General features: G+C 37.4%; 1 protein-coding gene across 4 annotated transcripts in view; it reads right to left on the bottom strand.

Annotated features, from left to right (window-relative positions):
- Positions 1 to 21919, bottom strand: part of LOC127618096 (WD repeat-containing protein 35-like) — a 29064-nt gene extending 7145 nt beyond the window's left edge. The window contains exons 1-19 of one of the 4 annotated variants that reach the window (XM_052090342.1): positions 21682 to 21919; positions 20889 to 21006; positions 20201 to 20272; positions 19992 to 20084; positions 19735 to 19863; positions 19160 to 19293; positions 18769 to 18934; positions 18521 to 18669; positions 16526 to 16651; positions 14513 to 14698; positions 14218 to 14250; positions 12057 to 12117; positions 9348 to 9492; positions 8930 to 8999; positions 8465 to 8518; positions 6485 to 6594; positions 6130 to 6349; positions 3034 to 3114; positions 2667 to 2803 (exon numbers count right to left, since the gene is read on the bottom strand). In XM_052090342.1, coding sequence (XP_051946302.1) covers positions 2667 to 2803; positions 3034 to 3114; positions 6130 to 6349; positions 6485 to 6594; positions 8465 to 8518; positions 8930 to 8999; positions 9348 to 9492; positions 12057 to 12117; positions 14218 to 14250; positions 14513 to 14698; positions 16526 to 16651; positions 18521 to 18669; positions 18769 to 18934; positions 19160 to 19293; positions 19735 to 19863; positions 19992 to 20084; positions 20201 to 20272; positions 20889 to 21006; positions 21682 to 21705 — 2108 coding nt within the window. In that variant the 5' untranslated portion in view covers positions 21706 to 21919. Of the gene's footprint in view, positions 1 to 2666; positions 2804 to 3033; positions 3115 to 6129; positions 6350 to 6484; positions 6595 to 8464; positions 8519 to 8929; positions 9000 to 9347; positions 9493 to 12056; positions 12118 to 14217; positions 14251 to 14512; positions 14699 to 16525; positions 16652 to 18520; positions 18670 to 18768; positions 18935 to 19159; positions 19294 to 19734; positions 19864 to 19991; positions 20085 to 20184; positions 20273 to 20888; positions 21007 to 21681 lie in introns of those variants that run through there. The other 3 variants (XM_052090343.1, XM_052090345.1, XM_052090346.1) reach the window with 3 other exon arrangements.
- Between the last annotated feature and the right edge of the window lie 383 nt (positions 21920 to 22302).

Raw genomic sequence — 22302 nt, 5'->3', positions numbered from 1 at the left:
ACTGAGAATGTTAAGCTTAAGCAAAATGATAAATGTTGAATTGAACAGAGCAAAACTGATAATGTTTCAGAGCCTAATTATACTTCATGTATCTTGATTGATCAGATTGCTATCTAACTCTGTATGCATGTCCACTTACACTTGGTCACATAAATGTGTTTCTACAAAACGGATATAAATCAGATCTACTATTCCTTCGCTTTTTGCAAATATAACAGAATTCTCTTCTGTGGCAATAATAATGCTGGGCAGCAAAATGTTGCTGTAATTGAGTGATCGGATTGCAGTCCATCTTGAATGCATCTTGGAGGGTGTGTACATTTGGCCTTTTCATGATAGGATAGCTTTCCAATCAGTAAAAAATGCATGAAGTGACCAAGTGTAAATACTCACTCTGAGATTGCTGTGTAAATGAAATGCCTTATTGAAAACAGGTCTGTGAACAATGTTTGGTGAATTGGGAAACAGAAAGTGGACAAGACGGGCAGGAAGAGTCTGTCTGAGCTCTTTTCATGTGCTCACAGAAAGCTAAGAAGACCTTTGACCTCTGAAACATTGGCAAGTTATGGATGAGCTCAATCAAACAACAGTGCCCCCGAATGCCTATGTTTGCATCCAAGCAAACACACACACATTCAGAAAGAGAGAGCTGACATTTGGCTCTTGCTCTTTGGAGCATACAGGATTCCTTCTTCTGTCTGACAGTACTTATAAAGTCAGCATTAAATAAAAATTGGAGCTATTAATTTTTTAAATGCACGTTTCTGGTCTTATTGTGAACCATTCATCCATGCATGGTTATGGGCATGAAAGAGGAATAACGGTAAATTTGCAGTTGATTTAGAGACATTTCACACTTGAATGCTTACATCGGATGCATAAGTCTGATGAGGAATAAGTGGCTGGAAAGTATATTTTTCAAATGCACACATTTTTCGGATGTATAACGGGATGTACAGTGTTCTTTATTCTTTATATTTAGTGTACTGTGATTTAAAACGTTGAACTCCATTGGACTTGCACAACAACTCCAGCCTCATCATTATCAAAGACCACTATGTGCTATATGCGTTTCTGGGCTGGTTATGTATTAATGTTGTCAGTTAGATCATCGTTCGGTTCTCAAGCCAGTGGAAAAGCAGACCCGTATTGGTAACTGGCTTTGGCATGAGCAGCACAATGGAAAGGGATATGCGTGAGCCTGTAAACTAAAGCCTTTTGGCTATTTATGTAAAAAATAAAATGGACAAGCCGTTCGGCATGTCCCACTCCCACTTTCTGTTTCAGCAGGAAATACGTCAAAACACTTCACTGTGACTTTAAGCAACATTCAAGGGTGAGTCTTACAAAAACAAGGACACATTACACCCTGTAATTAAATAAAAAAAACAAAAACTGAAAAAATAATATTTTGCATAAAGTAAATAGCCCAAAAAAGCCTTGATTTTTTGTATTGACAATTAAGCACCATGTTTCCTGAAATGCTCATACCGGACATCATACTTTTGAGGTTTTTTTATTTGTAATTCCTATTATTCTCAATGGTTTACTACTCAAATGGAATTCTCAAATGCAGGGTGTGCTGACTCCAGCCAAGTCTCCTAAGCAAACAAATTGTCCCGGTTGCTAGGGAGGGTAGAGTCACATGTGGTAACCTCCTCGTGAACACTATAATGTGTGGTTCTCGCTCTCGGTGAGACGCATGGTGCACTACATCTCTGCAGTAATGCGCTCAACCTGCCACGTTATAAGATGCGTGGATTGATGGTCACAGACATGGAGGCAACTGAGATTCGTCCTCCACCACCCGGATTGAGGCAAGTCACTATGCAACCACAAGGACTTAGAGCGCATTGGGAATTGAACATTCCAAATTGGGGAAAAAGGGGAGAAAAAATTTGCTTTTTTAAGACAAATATGAACCCTTGACCATAAAGTACCTTTATACTCCACTTTTGAAGCACTCTATATTGTTGGACATCTCCTGAAAATAATGTCTAACGTGACACTAGGTTTTACCTTCCCTGCTGTAGCAAGAGTCTGATATGAAATTCCTCCTTGTGCTGTGAGAACTGACAAAGCACTAAAACTCCAGTGGGCCACTAAATCAATAGAGCCGCTCCAAGACTGGCATGCTTTATACCTACAGGTAATCTCTCTCTCTATCTCTCTCTCTTTCTCTCGGCAGAAGATATCTTTTAAAAAGATGGACACTACAATAAATATTTGTACGGTAAAGTGGCTTTTTATTCCAGTTTATTTTTATTCCAGTTTGTTTCTGATTCCTTTTGCAATGTTCAGGCAGCTCTCCAGAAGTGTGCTGTCATACTGGTTTTATCTTGTACTCTCAAAGCCATGATCATCACTCAGACTATAAAACTGTACCTCACACCTCATTCAGACTATAAAACTAGACCTCACACTTTCCTCTCCCTGAGGAAGCGTACACAGACATTGGCACACACACATAAGGCCGCATTGCACACTCCTAAACAATCAGCAAACACACAGTCCTGTGTGCAAACTTACGAACATAGTGTTTTACTGCACTCATCTGTATTGCCTAACTATACATTCATTTATGAGCTCTTCTCTGTCTGTGTGAGTTTGCTTGAATAAATAACCATACTGCTTCACTTCTTGTTTGGAATGAGTGTGTGTCTCACCAGAGACGTGGGTGGGGATTGTCCTCTATAAACTGAGAAGCATCTTCAATTCCAACCTTCTCAATCAGTGCCCGGCTGTCCCTCAGTGAGCGAATCTCAAAGTTTATTAAATAATCTTTATTCGGAACCTCTGGATCCTAAAATACAACATACACAGATAGTCTGCTGAGCATATATACAGTATTATGTAGTATTAATAGTAATGGCATACTGCAAAAACTGTAATAATCAGAATGAAATAAATTCTAAGTCAACTTTGAAAAATTACTCAAATTGAGAGAGATTTATGAAATCATTCCTTGAGTTGAAACAGACGTGATTCTAGTAAAGATGTTTTTTTTGTAATGAAAGAGTGACAGGAACTAACCCTCATAATCTCATCCAAAAGAACAGATTTGATCTCCAGATCCTCAAAGTGGCAGATGAAGCCAGACGTTTGAACTGGCTCCTGTGTTCAACACAACAAAAATATGAGCTTGTCAGGAAGGAACACACCATTATGGCTGTAAATTTAACACAGTGGCTACAGACTAAAGGAATGGATCATTTAAACAAAGTTCAAATATGTATGTTTAATCTTTGTGTGAATATGTTGTGGCCACTGTGTGTGTATAATGTAATGAAGCAGACCTCTAAGCCACACAGAGTTCCTACTACTTTTCTGTGCTGGGAGAAACAACTCTTGCGGGTCTCTGCTGTAGGTGGTCTGATCTACAGGCAATGTGCTCTGTGATTTATTGAGGTGCGTGTATGTTTATTTAAAAATGGCAGCACTTCATGAACTCCACATACTTAAAGAGTACATACGTACAGTAGCTCTGAGAAAAACAGAGAGTAATGTCATCTCTGATCACTCTCTCTCTTTTTCTTTCCATTAATTCTTTCCACTGCTGTGTGTGTGCCTGTGTGTAAATGTGTAACACTTAGGTATGTTAATGATTAATTGATAATGCTTTTAATGATTAAATGATAATCTTTGAATTGTCATTAAAGGAATATTCTGGGTTCAATACAAGTTAAGCTCATTGGAATGCATTTGTAGCATACTGTTGATAACCATGACATGTACCTCTTTTTCTTTTAACAAAAAAATAAAAAGATCGAGGCTACAGTGAGGCACTCAAAATGGAAGTGAATAGGGACAGTTTTTTAGGGTTTGAAGGCAGAAATGTGAAGCTTATAATTTTAGAAAAACACTTACATACATTTTTCTGTTATAACTCATGTATTATTTGAGCTTTAAAGTTCTTTAAATCATCATTTTTACAGTCGTTTTTGGGTTTAAGTGTTTGTTGACATTACATTGCCAATTCGTCATGGCAACAAAGTAGTAAAATTGGCTATAACTTTACACAGAAAAGGTTAGTAAGTGATTTTATTACACTTAAATCATGTTAACACATATTTTATACATCTTGTGGCTATACTTTTGAAACAGAGTGCATTTCAAGCCAGCAGACGTTGATTAGGCTGTCTATACAGTCATCAGCCATTAGAGGGCGCTTGCACGTTGCATGTCACGTCTTGTCTGCATCAGTGAAGAAGAACCACACTGTAATCAGTGTTGGAAAGTTTCTTTTAAAAATTAACATTTTGTTTTCTGCATACACCGTGATAGTGTGTTGAAGTACAACATGAAAACAAGCTTATTTCATCCCAACCTACAATTACGTCAGTAATCGCCGGGAAAGCACGAAAGCACATTCATCTGACATTTTACTATCACTAGAGAAGTGGTATGTTATAGGCTGTGTTTACACAACGTGATATGATTTGACTTAGTTTTAATTAAAATAAAAAAATAGGTCCGAAATATCCCACGATCTATAACGTTTTAATGAACTTAAATATGTAACTTGTTACAAATATTTTAACTTGTAAGTTATTATTAACAGTAATTAATTAACAGTGATTAAACAATTCACAAATTTGTACTAAACATAGCACAAATGTGTTAAAATACACTGAACTAAGAATATTTTAAGAGGAAATTGCCAATATTGTGTTTCTTATATTTAAATAGTAAGCTACATGCACATATGCACATATTATTTGGAGTACTCCACATCAGTGACGTGCGGTGATGTCTTAAAGAGGCTAGGCACTGAGTTATGAAAGCCAGATTACCTGATTTATTGTTTAAGCTAATAATACGTAATAACAGTGAACGTTACGCACAAGCGCGGCATATCAAGTAATGTAAAAATCAGGATGAATTATGTGTCAATAAAAAAAAAATCAGGATGTATATCGTGTACTCTCTCTCTCTCTCTCTCTCTCTATCACAGACATACACACACACACACACACACACACACACACAGTGAACGTTACGCACAAGCGCGGCATATCAAGAAATTTATGTATTTTATATATGTGTTATAATATATACGATTTTGTTAATATATCTTCATTAGATATTATTATACAAAATTCAGTAGTCAAAACACAGAACATATAACAGAACATAAGTTGTTTTTTTTTTTACAACATTATGTGCTTATTTTTTTATGTGCAATCTTCATCTTTATAACAGAAGATACAATACAACAATCCTTGACCTTTTCATTGTGGTAGGTTATATACAGCTTCCTTTGCTCGTCAAGTGCAAGGTCGATCCGAGATTTTCCAAAGGTTTTCAGTGTAATTTGACACTGGATGTGAGCTGACGACTTTTCATGCTTGGTTAAAGCTGCGGGCAGGTTGTTCAAATCACAATATCCCGCTGAAGTCCAAACAGTCTGACTGGTTGAAAAAAGCAGGCAGGGATAGCAGTACAGCCGCTGATTGTTAGCACAGCCACATAGCCAATCTTTTCTTACATACCAATCAGTTTGAAATGATCGGATAATTTTTGTGCCCTTTTGCTGTACTAGTCAATCTAAGGCTGGCGTAGACCTCCCTCTTGCAATTAACTCATATTTGGAATTAAAATCGAGCTTGGAAAAAATTCTTAATTCCGTGATTACGGCCGGTGCTGTCATTTTGATTTTGAATTTGGCGGGATTAGGCATGTACGCTAGCTGTGGTGTAATGACGTTAGCTACGCAAATGTCCAGGAATATCTTGATTTTAATTGGTCCATGTCTAATACGTAACGGAGATGATTACGGGCATAACATATTTACGTCAAAAGGCACAGCAGATTTGTGCTTTTTGCCGTACATGTTAAAGAATACAGGATCGAAGTGCGCGTGCGCATGCGCAACATGGGTTTTCCGCGTGTCGTCTGCAATGAATGGACCGTAAAAGCACTGCTTGTTCTACCATTTGTTTTTAGTTGATTATGCGTAACTCCTACATTTGTCATCATAACGTCTAAACAATTGGAATAACACACATATTGCATATATAAATCACATTAACCAGTATTAAGGTTAATGATTAATCAATTAATTGATTGTTAATTTCCATGGCAATCGATTATGAAATTGTCTGAAAATTGACATACTTTCTGTCTCACCTCAGGGTCTAGGTTTCTGAAGATATACATTCTGGTTTTCTCCATCATGGAGAACAGATCTGGGTTGTCATTGGCCCATTTCATATCCCAGACATCCTTGCGCTCGAATTTAGAAGGGTCTCCGGCTGTGGACCCACCACCCTCTGTGTCACCTGAAGAAGCCCTCATCTCTATGTCTAAAAACGTCAACAGGCCTGTAATGTCTATAATAGCCAGACGGCTGGAAACAGGAGATTCAGGTCAGAAGTGGATAGTACATAAAAGTCTAACAATGATGGCATGAATATAGACTGAAGTTACAGCAGGAAAGCAAATAAGAGAGAGAGAGAGAGAGAGAGAGAGAGAGAGTTCAGACCTGGAGTTACAGTTGAGAGACACCTGATATGGTCTGGTGGTGAGGGAGTATTTCTGCAGGAGGCCGATGTTGGGCAGGCTGTACCTCTGCAAGATGCCAGACTCATGACCCTGTGGATATCAAAAACACAGACATACACATCATTACTATCACACCACTAGGCACTCCCTCCAGGATTTTATGATCTTGCGATCACAAGAATTCAACCAATCTCTGCATTATTTGCGGTAGCTTGCAATTTTTTATAATTTCCACAAATTTTCCACAAAAAACATAAATCTGAGGGAATCCCATCGCTTCCTCTCATGTTTGACAGTGGCTAAACTAATGCTTGAAAGCTTGAAGCAGTCACTTCATGTCAAAATGCACAGCTGACATTGTATCATCTCCATAGTAAGCGTAAGCATCTCCGCCTCGTCTCCGCCATGTTTTGTGTTCACTATCAAAATACCTGTCTAAACCTTTGTAGGACCACAAGCAGCACACATGCCACATACATCACAGCTAGAGCTTAATCTTCACCTTGAGTGCTGCAAATGAGTCACGAAAACCTGCGTTTATACAAAAAATCCCAAACATTCATTTAAAATCCCCATTAGTTGTGTAGTAAAATGTGATTCGAATTTGAAGTGCTTAATACAGTAGTCTGTGAATCTTAAAATGGCAATTTATGCTGAACACTTATATGCTGAAAATAAATGTTCATAAATGTTTTTTACTTATATAAAAAGGTAATTTATTGGCCTATACATATATGCAATATATAATTCTCTTCGGTAACACACTCAAAATGCCACATGATAAGATGCGGGGATTGATGGTCTCAGACGCGGAGGCAACTGAGATTTGTCCTCCACCACCTGGATTGAGGCGAGTCACTTGACTTAGAGCACATTGGGAATTGGGTTCCAAATTGGGGACAATGTAATAATTGCAACAGGCCTAATTATTGAATCCTCATTTGTGTTTTTATTTTACAGTTTTATTGCAAGTCTAGTTTAACCTTAGATACGTTTTCTTGCATTGTCTGAGGCAGAACATTTTAAAGAGCACCTATTATGGTTTTAAAACGTGCCTAATTTTGTTTTAAAGGTATCATACACTAGATTTACATGCATCGAAGTTCAAAAAACACTTTAATTTGCTCAAAATTTAAATTGCAGCATTACCTTTTTTCCCAGTGTCAAAAATGACTCGTTTAATGATCCGTTCTAAGAGAGCCTACTCTGCTCTGATTAATCAGATGCCCCAGTCTGTTGTGACTGGTCTACAGCTTAGTGTAGTGTTTGAGGGCGGGTCAAAGGTGTTCGTGAGCAGCCAATGAAGACCAGAGGCGGGTTTTTTGTTAAAAAATTACTTAGGTTAGTACAGGAAGTCTGGAATTACTAACAACTCGTTTCAGGTGTTCAGAATTGGTTCTTGCTTTTGAGGGTCTGCAACTCCATTTGTCGTGCACTTTGATTTTTGAAACTTTGCAGACATTTTTTACATTCACAAACAGCTTTATAACAAGAAATGTAATATTTGAAAATCCATAATAGGTGCTCTTTAATACAAAAATATTTAAGAGTCTTCCAATACCCACAGGTTTCACCTAAATGTATGGAATTTTTGTGAGTAATTCATTTTTGTTTCTTTTTTTCTTTTTTTGCTTACTTACTGCATATTCAGTTATTGTGCAATAAACTAGTTATTTATTTATATATATATATATATATATATATATATATATATATATATATATATATATATATATATTTACAATTACAGAGGTGTATAATGATGATTTGAGAGTTTTTAACAACCAAACAAAACAACCAAAAAGCTGCAAATTGCACTGCAAAATTTAAGAAAAGCTGCAGCAAATGCAGTAACTTTGGGCCACAAAAATAAGGAAAAAGTGCTGGGAAATCCTGGTGGGACTGACAAGGCTTAGGGTGGAGGAAGCACATACTGAATGTCTTGCTTATAAAGACGTACCACTATAAGCATCTTGTCTGAAGCTGTTATGCAGCAGATTGGATCTCTGGTGGCCTGAAACAAAGTAAACATTATTGTTACCATCATTTTTCCAATCTCTGACTTTTATGACACTTTTTTCTGATTTAAACTGTATGCAAAACTGTAGAACAACATTTTCCCTGAGGCCTGGGTTCCTCAAGTGTCAAGGTGAATGCAGACAAGGAAAAACACACAGCAAGTGCATTTAGAGGCACACCAATTATATTTCATAAGCTGACAATGTGTAAAATCATATAATACCTTTTTTTTTTCATAATTTTAGTGAGGTTTTGTTCTTTCAGGGAAAGTTCATAAATGGTTTAAGTGAAACCCAGAGATGAGGAGTTTTATGTGTCCAAGTGTGTTTTATGAGATTTTTTCCACTAATCCTCTGACAAGAGCTTGAGAGAGCCACAGGTATATGAGTGTTATGAGTGTACTCACTGTGAAAGCCTTGGCATTGTTCAGTGTCACTTCCGATGTTCCACTTGGACTGTCATCCATGTGATAAATCCTAGAGGAGATAGACAGCAAAGAAGACAGAGTGAAAAGAGACAGTGTGCAAAAAGTGATTAAGAAAGCAATTTATTTTCCCAATGTTTTTCTATCATGTAAAGGGACACCCTGCCAGAACAGTGGGTCCAGTCCTTGTTTTTGTGGGTCACTGCATTTTATCACACAATCACACACCCTCACACTGTACAGGCAGATGGGCAGACGGGCCAGCCCACAGACTTTACGCATCACACAACACACTCTAAGGAGCTCGTCAACAGATGAAAGCTTACATATTACACAGTGCTGCTACATTCTACTGTAATTCTGCACAGTAAATCACTTGTTAAGAGCCTTTGTGCTTTACCTCTCTCGACCTTCTTTTCTGGTCTTTGCGACCTGGTTGATTTCAAGAGCAGTGAGTTTCTTGGCAACACGATATTGCCAAATGTAAAACGCCTCCTTAGATGCAGCGATCACATGGGTTTTTGTCATAGTCACGAACAGGGGGTCTGTGACAGAAAACAAATAAGAGTAAATATATTGGGAAAGAACATCTAGCGCATAATTGTTATAACACATTTTAGAAAATACTGAAACAATAATTTTGAAATCTTTTTGTTTTTTGAGAGCCCATTCAGATACAGACAAACATATCACAAACTGACTTTTAATAGAGAGTGATCATATTGTTTTAGGAATTCCTTGAGTCCGTTAAATGTTTATAAAAATCAGGAGGCCACACATAGACGACAGGAATGTGGCTGTACATTTAAGCTTCAAAGGCAGACAAAATCACACAAACCTCTTTTCAGAGTTGGATTCTGGGAAATGGATGCTAAACAAAAATGTGAGGAGGCTTTGTAACTTTTCAGCATTGCAAATCAATCAGATTCCACCTAAGAAAGTTGTCTTAAATAATCTTTTTCTATGAGTAACTACTACGTTGAAGTGTATGTCTGTCTGTGCTGTTGTTCAGGCTCTGGAATCTTTCCACAGAATGATCAAGGTGAACGTCTCATACTCCCACAGATCTGCTCTACCAACCAGGGGAGGAATTTAGCAGGATGCCAGTGAGAGCAAGAGGAAGGGAGCCGGGATTCCCAGTGCAGATAACACTGTGTGTTGGTGTTATTAGTATACCATACATGAATGGCTTCATCATTATAACCACAACCTGTCTGCTTGCATCAAAGAAGCATTCCTCAAACTGAGAGTGCAATTTAATACAAAATGTGTGACTTTAAAGAAAAGCCGGGTTCAATAAGCCCAATTAGGCTTTATTTAAACCAAGAAATTATCCAGCAAATGAACAGTTGAAGTCAGTAGTTTACATACACCCTAGTGCACCATACACCTGAGTACAACTCAGTTTTTCACAATTCCTTACATTTAATCGTAGAAAGCATTCCCTGCCTTAGGTCAGTTAGGATAACTACTTTATTTTAAGAATGTGAAATGTCCGAATAATAGTAAAGAGAATTATATATTTTCTGCTTTTATTTCTTTCATCACATTCCCAGTGGGTCAGAAGTTTACATACACTTTATTAGTATTTGGTAGCATTGCCTTTATATTGTTTAACTTGGGACGAAGTTTTGGGTAGACTTCCACAAGCTTCTCACAATAAGTTGCTGGAATTTTGGCAGTCGGGTTTGTTGGACTCCTTGCTCGCACACGCTTTTTCAGTTCTGCCCACATATTTTCTTTCAGATTGAGGTCAGGGCTCAGTTATGGCCACTCCAATACCTTGACTTTGTTGTCCTTAAGCCATTTTGCCACAACTCTGGAGGTTTGCTTGTCCATTTGGCAGACCCATTTATGACAAAGCTTGAATTTCCTGGCTGATGTCTTGAGATTTTGCTGCAATATATCCACAAAATTTCCCTTCCTCATGATGCCATCTATTTTTTGAAGTATACCAGTCCCTCCTGCAGCACCCCCATGCCTCGCGGTTGGGATGGTGTTCTTCGGCTTGCAAGCCTCACCCTTTTTCCTCCAAACATAATGATGGTAATTCTGGCCAAACAGTTACATTTTTGTTTTATAAGACCAGAGGACATTTCTCCAAAAAGTAATATATTTGTCCCCATGTTCACTTGCAAAATGTAGTCTGGCTTTTTTTATGGCAGTTTTGGAGCAGTGGCTTCTTCCTTGATGAGCAGCCATTCAGGTTATTTCAATATAGGACTCATTTTACTGTGGATATAGATACTTGTCAACCTGTTTCCTCCAGTGTCTCACAAGGTCCTTTGCTGTTGTTCTGGGATTAATTTGCACTTTTGGCACTAAAATACGTTAATCTCTAGGAGACAGAATGTGTCCTTCCTGAGCAGTATGATGGCTGCCTGGACCTATGGTGTTTTTACTTGCATACTATTGTTTGTACAGATGAAAGTGGCACCTTCAAGCGTTTGGATATTGCTCCCAAGGATTCATGGAGGTCCATAATGTTGACTTGACTGATTACTTTTTATTTTCTCATGATGTCAAGCAAAGAAGAATTGAGTTTGAATGTAGGCCTTAAAATGCATCCACAGGTACACCTCCAATTCAGTACACCTCCTATCAGAAGCTAATAGGCTAATTGTCTAAAGGCTTGACTGCTGTTTAAAGGCACCATTAACTTAGTGTATGTAAACTTCTGACCCACTGGAATAGTGATATAGTCAGTTAAAAGATCTGTTTCTGTAAACAATTGTTGGACAAATTACTCCTGTTATGCACAAAGTAGATGTACAAAAAGACTTGCCAAAACTATAGTTTGCTAATATTAAATCATTGAAGTGGTTAAAGATGAGTTTTAATGACTTCAACCTACACGTATGTAAACTTCTGACTTCAACTGTACATTATACGTGTTTTCATTAAACAGCTGCGTCCGTTGTTCCAGGAAAAATTATTTCCTACATACAGTTCATTTCTCGTATCACGCCACAGCCTTTCTTCTTACATAATAAAATCATTCCAACTCAAATATATATTTGATGTTCATTTACTTATTTATTAAGCACTCAAATAAAGCTTGTCATCTGGGCTTGTTGAATCAGTGAGCCTACCGTGTTGCTTTACTCACCAGTGTCAATGTATTTGGAGTCCTGTGGGGTTCCAATTGAGTTACACAACACCAGGACATACTGTGAAGTGAGAACAGATAGAAGTCTATTTACACTACACTAATCGGTGTTAAGGAAATATCTGAGAAGCTTCTTTTGCAGATGTTTGTAATACCTTTCTCCTCATAGACTGTTCTTTTAGGAGGGTTTGATTGGACAGCTCATTAAATGCCTGTGGTGAAGTGGTTGAATCTGGCTCTTAAGAACAGCTTTCTCAACGTTTAAGCAATGAGATTTTACTTTTGCAAACATAGCATTCTGATTCAGCTAGTTTTTTTTATTTATTTTTTACTGTCTTTAACAACATTGCTTAAAATGTTTAGCCTGCAGTAGCAGGGATATGATGTATATGAAAAATCTGAATGGTGCAATTATTATTAGTATTCCTAAATAAAGTGGCCCTGAAAAGTATTTGGACACTTCAAGGAATAGTTCACCCAAAAATGAAAATTCTCTCAATTCAATTACTTTTAACCTACTGATAAATCAACAAGGTTATTTTTAATGGATGTAGGAAGTCAGTCCCCCTCAAGTTAACACTGGTCTCCTTGCAGAGTAACCACAGGGGTCATTCATCGCATTAACTAAATAAATATTTCACTAATGTTTGACATTCAGTAAGTGTCCAAATTGTCTTCATTTTGAACAGTGTACTGTATCCATGGAAATACACTCACCTAAAGGATTATTAGGAACACCTGTTCAATTTCTCATTAATGCAATTATCTAATCAACCAATCACATGGCAGGTGCTTCAATGCATTTAGGGGTGTGGTCCTGGTCAAGACAATCTCCTGAACTCCAAACTGAATGTCAGAATGGGAAAGAAAGGTGATTTAAGCAATTTTGAGCGTGGCATGGTTGTTGGTGCCAGACGGGCCGGTCTGAGTATTTCACAATCTGCTCAGTTACTGGGATTTTCACGCACAACCATTTCTAGGGTTTACAAAGAATGGTGTGAAAAGGAAAAACATCCAGTATGCGGCAGTCCTGTGGCCGAAAATGCCTTGTTGATGCTAGAGGTCAGAGGAGAATGGGCCGACTGATTCAAGCTGATAGAAGAGCAACTTTGCCTGAAATAACCACTCGTTACAACCGAGGTATGCAGCAAAGCATTTGTGAAGCCACAACACGCACAACCTTGAGGCGGATGGGCTACAACAGCAGAAGACCCCACCGGGTACCACTCATCTCCACTACAAATAGGAAAAAGAGGCTACAATTTGCAAGAGCTCACCAAAATTGGACAGTTGAAGACTGGAAAAATGTTGCCTGGTCTGATGAGTCTCGATTTCTGTTGAGACATTCAGATGGTAGAGTCAGAATTTGGCGTAAACAGAATGAGAACATGGATCCATCATGCCTTGTTACCACAGTGCAGGCTGGTGGTGGTGGTGTAATGATGTGGGGGATGTTTTCTTGGCACGTTTTAGGCCCCTTAGTGCCAATTGGGCATCGTTTAAATGCCACGGCCTACCTGAGCATTGTTTCTGACCATGTCCATCCCTTTATGGCCACCATGTACCCATCATCTGATGGCTACTTCCAGCAGGATAATGCACCATGTCACAAAGCTCGAATCATTTCAAATTGGTTTCTTGATCATGACAATGAGTTCACTGTACTAAAATGGCCCCCACAGTCACCAGATCTCAACCCAATAGAGCATCTTTGGGATGTGGTGGAACGGGAGCTTCGTGCCCTGGATGTGCATCCCACAAATCTCCATCAACTGCAAGATGCTATCCTATCAATATGGGCCAACATTTCTAAAGAATGCTTTCAGCACCTTGTTGAATCAATGCCACGTAGAACTAAGGCAGTTCTGAAGGTGAAAGGGGTCAAACACAGTATTAGTATGGTGTTCCTAATAATTAGGTGAGTGTATATTGTTAAATAAAAGTGTGCTTGTGCCATCTATCTATAAAATAAAATTGGCTTGCTATTTGTTTGTAATAATGCAAAGACATTTATACATTTTAAAGTGTGGCTTGAGTGTTTGGGCGCCACTCTACACTGTACTTTATGATGGAGACCCATTTTTACTTTTGAACAGGTTTCCCATGCTCTGTGAAAATATCACTGCTTTTTGCTACATAGTGTTTTTAGAGGTGCCTTTACCAGCCCAGATCCAGCCTCAGTCTCTGTTTCTTCCTGTTTATGAAATAATAAAATTGTGATCATACACAGTTTGCATTTGGTTGCATTCTGCCTTCAAAAGAAGTAATACAAATCACATGATACAGTTCTGAAAAGCAGGTGACACTCTGAAACTCTCTTTATTTACAATTATAACCTATCTCAAAAAATATCCCTTGACCAAAATAATGCATTTTAAAAATATGATAGACATAGTCAGAATAAACAGATCCCTTGTTTAGGAAACAGAGTGCTGGTGCATTTGCTGTTTTCATACCTGTTGGTGTGTATCATCCGCTTTGGTGGCCAGGATGCAAAAATCACCACAGGTGGTGATGGACATGAGACTCTTGACGTATTTCACAAACTTCTCATTATTCTTAGTGTCCCAGAACACCACGCTGTACTCCAGCCTATCAGGACGCGTGTATGCATACACCACCGTGTTACTGCAGTAACCCCACTATAAGAACAGAGGGTCAGATTAGATCAGATCAGACACACATCAAAAGTTATTTTTGGTAAACAGATTTTTCTTATGTTTGATGAAGTTTGGATGGGATTATCGGCTTCTCTAAAGACCCTGTTTATTTGAGCAGATGCAGTGACATTGTGGGTGATCTGCATTTTATCCCACCACACTGACGGTGCTGGAACGAGCATTATATCCAATCTCCAATAAGCTTGTCACACACTCTTGTTGTACACATGCTTCTGTCCTATATGTCACTCTGTGGTTTAAGCCTTCTTCGCTTCTTGACGAATGTGGTTTCTTAGCTCTGACTGCACATATGTTATTTATGAAATATTATATCAAAGTCCTTTTCTTCTTTGTGATAATCAGGAAACACTGACACGGACTACAGTTCCAAGGTCTTGGAACCAGTGCCAGAGGAGGAAATGTATTCATTAATTCATTCATTTATTGATTAAAAGAGGAATCTATCACTAATTTTGTTTATGAAGGAAGGAAGGAATACATCTGCCACTAAATACACAGACATCGTTTAATATTAAAAGCAATCACAAAGGACCGAGAAGAAAGAGTGTTTTCTATGGTGACTCCATCAGCATCTCTTATTAATAATCTCATCTGATCAGGTAAATAACGGTAAAATGAAGCTACATTTAATAAAAATCTGCAAACATTTTAGGACATTTGCACATTACTATATATGTATACAGCTCTTGAAAAAAAATAAAGAGACCACTGCAAAATTATCAGTTTCTCTGGATTTACTATTTATAGGAATGTTTTTTAGTAAAATGAACATTTTAGTTTTATTCTATAAAGTACTGAGAACATTTCTCCCAAATAAAAACATTGTCATTCAAAATGTTATATACACCTGTATATATACATACACTACCGGTCAAGAACTTTTGACTGAAATGTTTCTCATTATCTTAAAAATCTTTTGCTCTGAAGGCGTATGCTTAAATATTTGAAATTAGTTTTGTAGACAAAAATATAATTGTGCCACCATATTAATTTATTTCATTACAAAAACAAAAATTTTACTTAAAAAAAAAGTTTTTGAAATTGATGACTTGTAATAATAAAGAAAAGCAGCCAATAACTGCCAAACATAGATGGAAACTCCATCAATACTGGTTAAAAAGCATCCCAGGGTGATACCTCAAGAAGTTGGTTGAGAAAATGTCAAGAGTACATGTCTGCAAATTCTAGATGAAGGGTGACTACACATTTTTTATTTATTTTGGATTTTTAGTCACAACATAATTCCCATAGTTCCATTTATGTTATTCCATAGTTTTGATTACTTTAATATTATTTTAAAATGTGAAGAAAAAAATTATAAAAAAGAATAAGAATAATATATATACACAGTACTGTGCAAATGTTTCATGGGATTACATGAAGAGACAGACACAATTGAGACAGCCTAAATTGATAGAAGAACTGTGGTAGAACTGGGGTAGTTTGTATGATGTAATTGATAAACGAAAACTATTTAAATCATTATTTTTGAAGACATCCTCACAATGCAACATTTTTTACAAGTGCCTAAAACTTTTGCACAGTGATCTTAATTGCCTACCGTCTGTAAGCTGTTAGTGTCTTAACGACCGTTCCACAGGCGCATGTTCATTCATTGTTTATGGTTCATTGAACAAGCATGGAAAACATTGTTTAAACCCTTTACAATAAAGATCTGTAAAGTTATTTGGATTTTTATAAAATTATCTTTAAAAGAAGTGTCCTGAAAAGGGACATTTATTTTTTTTGCTAAATGTTTCTCATTGCCATTATTTACAGCCTAATTACCTTGTAGTCTGGCCGAATATTAGCAAAGTAAATGTAGGAATCTACAGCCAGGCCGATTCTGAGTCCTCCACCTTCCCATGATACAGAAGTCATCTGCTTACCCGGAACCTTCAGAGTCCGCAAGTGCTAGACACATGATGACATCAGACATGAGTGCAACAACTGGAATTAATATATAAAAAATAATAATACTTATTCAATTAAAATGTATTATGTTTTTTATTTTTATTAATAAAATGCTAAAAATATTTCACCCACTCGTTTTGGGTGAAACAGTTCACCCAAAAATTTCAATTCACTCACCTGCATGCAGTCTCAAACTCATATCATTTTCTGTCTTCTGCAGATCACAAACAAAAATATTTTGATGGAGATATACACTCACCTAAAGGATTATTAGGAACACCTGTTCAGTTTCTCATTAATGCAATTATCTAATCAACCAATCACATGGCAGTTGCTTCAATGCATTTAGGGGTGTGGTCCTGGTCAAGACAATCTCCTGAACTCCAAACTGAATGTCAGAATGGGAAAGAAAGGTGATTTAAGCAATTTTGAGCGTGGCATGGTTGTTGGTGCCAGACGGGCCGGTCTGAGTATTTCACAATCTGCTCATTTACTGGGATTTTCACGCACAACCATTTCTAGGGTTTACAAAGAATGGTGTGAAAAGGGAAAAACATCCAGTATGCGGCAGTCCTGTGGCCGAAAATGCCTTGCTGATGCTAGAGGTCAGAGGACAATGGGCCGACTGATTCAAGCTGATAGAAGAGCAACTTTGCCTGAAATAACCACTCGTTACAACCGAGGTATGCAGCAAAGCATTTGTGAAGCCACAACACGCACAACCTTGAGGCGGATGGGCTACAACAGCAGAAGACCCCACCGGGTACCACTCATCTCCACTACAAATAGGAAAAAGAGGCTACAATTTGCAAGAGCTCACCAAAATTGGACAGTTGAAGACTGGAAAAATGTTGCCTGGTCTGATGAGTCTCGATTTCTGTTGAGACATTCAGATGGTAGAGTCAGAATTTGGCGTAAACAGAATGAGAACATGGATCCATCATGCCTTGTTAACACTGTGCAGGCTGGTGGTGGTGGTGGTGTAATGGTGTGGGGGATGTTTTCTTGGCACACTTTAGGCCCCTTAGTGCCAATTGGGCATCGTTTAAATGCCACGGCCTACCTTAGCTTTGTTTCTGACCATGTCCATCACTTTATGGCCACCATGTACCCATCCTCTTATGGCTACTTCCAGCAGGATAATGCACCATGTCACAAAGCTCGAATCATTTCAAATTGGTTTCTTGAACATGACAATGAGTTCACTCTACTAAAATGGCCCCCACAGTCACCAGATCTCAACCCAATAGAGCATCTTTGGGATGTGGTGGAACGGGAGCTTCGTGCCCTGGATGTGCATCCCACAAATCTCCATCAACTGCAAGATGCTATCCTATCAATATGGGCCAACATTTCTAAAGAATGCTTTCAGCACCTTGTTAAATCAATGCCACATAGAATTAAGGCAGTTCTGAAGGCAAAAGGGGGTCAAACACGGTATTAGTATGGTGTTCCTAATAATCCTTTAGGTGAGTGTATGTTCATATCCATTCAATGATGCAAGGAAGTTTAATCGAGCTTCAAATCATGATTGTGCCAAGATGGCTACAAGTGTCAGATTTACTGTGAAAACTGTACAAAGAACATTTTGGTTTGTTTCTCTGTTCGGATTGCTTCAGAAGACATGGTTTAAACTACTCGAGCTGTATGGATTATGCTTTTGGAGCATGAAATGTGTTGGACCCTTTTGAATTGCATTGTCTGGACAAAACTCCTCATATCTCCATCAAATAATCTTTGTGTTCAAAAGAAGAAAAAAAAGTAATACGAGTTTGAAACAGCATAATGGTAAGTAAATGTTGAGAGAATTATAATTTTTGGATGAACCATTCCTTTAAGGTTTAGATTGGGTGTGTGATCTGTACTAACTTCTCCGAACGGGGTGTAGAAGTGAACAATGTTTATGTCTTTCTCTGCTCCACTGTTTCTGAGTGATCCTGCTATAGCCAGAACACTGCCACATTGATTCCACTGAATACTGGCCACATACCACATGCCTGTCTCAATAATAACAGGATCTACACACACACAGACACACACAATAAATAGGAAATTCAAATATTCTTTGTCTTCTGTTTTTATGAAAGAAACACTTTAAATACATAAACTCTACTCACTGTCATCGCTCTCATGCCGCATCACTTGGCAGTGCCCATTGGTAAAGCAAAGTGCCAAGCAGGGGCAGTCAGGCTCCAGATACCCCTCTGTGCCAGGGTACCAATGGATACCTGCTATGTTGAGGGCACCTGTTACATTTGCCAAACAACTCAAGGTCATCTTCATCTGGGCATACACAAACAAACACAAAGGACATTTGTGTTTTTGCTTGCAGTGTATCAACTGACTGGATAAATGAAAAGCTAAAACATCAAAATAGCACCCACACTATAAAATAAATCAACATATCGTATCCTAAAGATTCAAAGCCAAGAACTTCATTCATTTAGTAAGAGCACACAGTACCATAGAGGTTTTTAGTTATCACATGCAAGCTGTCTCAGTACTTACAATGAAGTTTCCCTGGTTATCATAGATGTGGATCTCTCCATTGGCCATTCCAAAAAGCAGGATCTTACTGTCAGGAGACCAGGCCACATGTGCCAACTGAGTCCCTTTCAGTTCTTTACCCCAGATCCTGTTTCCTACAAATCACACAATCATAAAAACACATTAACAAATACAGTAATAAATAAACATCATATAAGCAAATGAACACGCATGGAAAAGGCTAAATAAACAAACAATAAAGCTAAAGCTTTTTTCTTTTTTTTTCTTTATTTGGCTTGTTAAAAATAATAATCATAGTCCACTAAAAGTTAGGCCTGGAAGGATTGCAGCATTATTAGGACTTTGACAAACCTAAAACAAAGTAAAAGTTATATTGTAAAACTTTGTTTGTGCTCAAAATCTTCTAAAGAAAGAAAGTCATACACATCTGGGATGGCATGAGGGTGAGTAAATGAGTTTGGGTGAACTATTCCTTTAAGTTAGAAAAGAAGGTAGAATTGAAAATGTTTACTATTATTCTAAGACAGTTGGAAACATTTTTGCCAAATCAGAGAGTGGAGCAAATGTGTGCTCACCATCCACTGAGCCCACAATCACAGCACCATCCTCATACACAATACAGATCTTTAGCCCATCAGCGTTCCAGCTCATGCTCCTCACCACAGACTTATTCCTGTTATTAATCATCTCTTCATACCATGATCCTGTTAGACACACAAAGTCACAAGAAAAGTTACAATCAAACAAAGTCACACATTAATCTGGTTGGAGTTAAAAGAAATTAATTAACTATTATATTATTATCTGGACGGTTTGTTATGGGACCATGTACCTTTGTAAAGCATCCAAACAATGATGAGCCCATTCTGGTCACTGGTGGTCAATTTCTGGTATTGTTCATTCCACGTCACAACCTGTACTGCACCTGCACAGCCAATCAAATCTCAGAGAGTGACCAACACAAACGATACACATAGAGACCTACAGTATACAAAGAAAGCACAGATACAGGGCTGATATCATACATTTGTTCTTTCTTACCACTGTGGCCCTCCAGTGTCTGATTCATGGACAGATTGCTAGGAGCAGCCAGACCTTTCAGTTTAGCATCATCTAAGAACACCAACAAACAGTAATCAATAAGTGGCTGATTGGTGGATTTAATTCAAACATCCCATGTTTTGAAGAATTACAATTATTCCATTCAAAAATGTACATTGATCTACTGATGATAAAAATGCAGGTAGATTCAGTTTCAGATTCTACTGTCTTTTTAAAACATAATGGCATGTGCTGATGTGACAAGATGTGCCTATTGCGCACCATTCGCCACAAGCTGTCACGACTAATTTTTTATATCACTGAGACACAAAACTGCCTTGTAATTTCTTAAATAAACATTGGATTATAGCCACATTCAAATCCAGACTGTAAACACATCTGATTAGCTATACATTTACTGGCTGAGCACTTTGCTGCACTTACTAATTTGCAAAGTATCATTTTATTTCTTTATTCTTTTTGTTTATATATTTTTGTATGAATTTTTATTCTTATTTCTATTAATTGGTTATAAAATTGGTTTAATGTATCTTGTATTTGCTTTATCATTTTATGTAAAACACTTTGAATAACCATTGTGTATGAAGTGTGCTATATAAATACATTTGCCTTGCCTTGCCTGTATCAAGATAACCTGAGGCATTCTGTAAAATGTTTATGTTACCACCTGTGTAATTCTCAAGTTTGAGCACTTTCAAAAGTCCATCCTCTCCTCCACAAGCGATGAAACCCTGATCTTTGTTCCAGGACATGCATTTTAAAACTGTATTGTTTGGAATGGCAATCTGAGTACACAAATACAATGCCATCAGCATATACAGTACTGTGAAACATTTTAGGCACTTGTAAAAAAAATTGCATAGTGAGGATGTCTTCAAAAATAATGGCATAAATACTTTTCATTTATCAATTAACATCGTACAAAGTCCAGTAAACATAAAAAAGCTCAAATCAATATTTGATGTGAGACCACCTTTGCATTTAAAACAGCACCAATTCTCCTAGGTACACCTGGATACAGTTTTTCTTTTTACAGTTCTTCTATCTATTACAGCGGTCTCAATTGCTTCTGTCTCTTTATGTAATCCCAGACTGACTCAATGTTCAGTGGGGGTTTCTGTGGTGGACATGACATCTGTTGTAGGACGCCCTGTTCTTCTATTCTAATCTTTTCTATTTGCAAAAGTAATATTTGGGAGTCTAAAATGTATTTTTCCTATTGACACAATAAAGCTGAAGATATAAATAACCATCTAAAGACAAATGTTTTTGTGAAACATCTTAAGTGCCTGTACTGTATATTTGCAGAAAAAGCTATCATTATCAATAAATAAATCATTTTAAGGAATGAAACTATCAAATGCTAATGACTAAACTACCAAGTAGACCGCAACAGCTTTCGGTCTGCGCAGAGACAATAGTAACATATATGAAAAGATCGTGCAGTATGTAAAACTTACCTTCTTACTGAGATAAATAAACATATTTGCTTTAGCTTAGTTTACTAGCTTGCCCCCGAGTTTTTGTAACGATTTTCTTGTCTTTTGGATTCTAATGTTTTCATAAAGTTCCAAAGACTTTGCGTGATTAGTGTAGTGTCCTCATTTAAAGTAAAGGCACACGAAAGCGGTTATTTAAGACATTTGTTATAGCGTGTATTTATTTTCCATGCATTTACGCTACTCCTGTAACACTTAGTTTCTAGGTAACCATAAACCGGAAATGGCGTATTAGTATGTGGTCATGGTACTTGTAGTCATGTAATTTTGTAGTAACGCTCCACTCATGACATGATGGCACATACGTTAAATTTGTTAAATTACTAGATTTTACTAGATTGACATTTTTTTGAATGCTGGGAAAATTGATTATACAATTAATCAAATTGTGTAAAAGGGTAGTTAAAAACTGTTTTACTATGAAAATACATGGGCCTATCCTACTAGTCTTGAGGTCAAATAGTTAATAAACGCACGTCTCATTTTATCTTAATAATCATATAATATACATTTAATATAGCTATTCATAATAATTTATTCTCGTTAGTATCTCCGAAATCTATTATATAATGTCATGCTTAT

This window comes from Xyrauchen texanus, chromosome 24 (genome assembly GCF_025860055.1).
Source record: "Xyrauchen texanus isolate HMW12.3.18 chromosome 24, RBS_HiC_50CHRs, whole genome shotgun sequence".
Taxonomy (NCBI): domain Eukaryota; kingdom Metazoa; phylum Chordata; class Actinopteri; order Cypriniformes; family Catostomidae; genus Xyrauchen; species Xyrauchen texanus.
The sequence above is the reverse complement of the archived record's forward strand: the minus strand, read 5'-3'. Positions and strand labels throughout refer to the sequence as shown.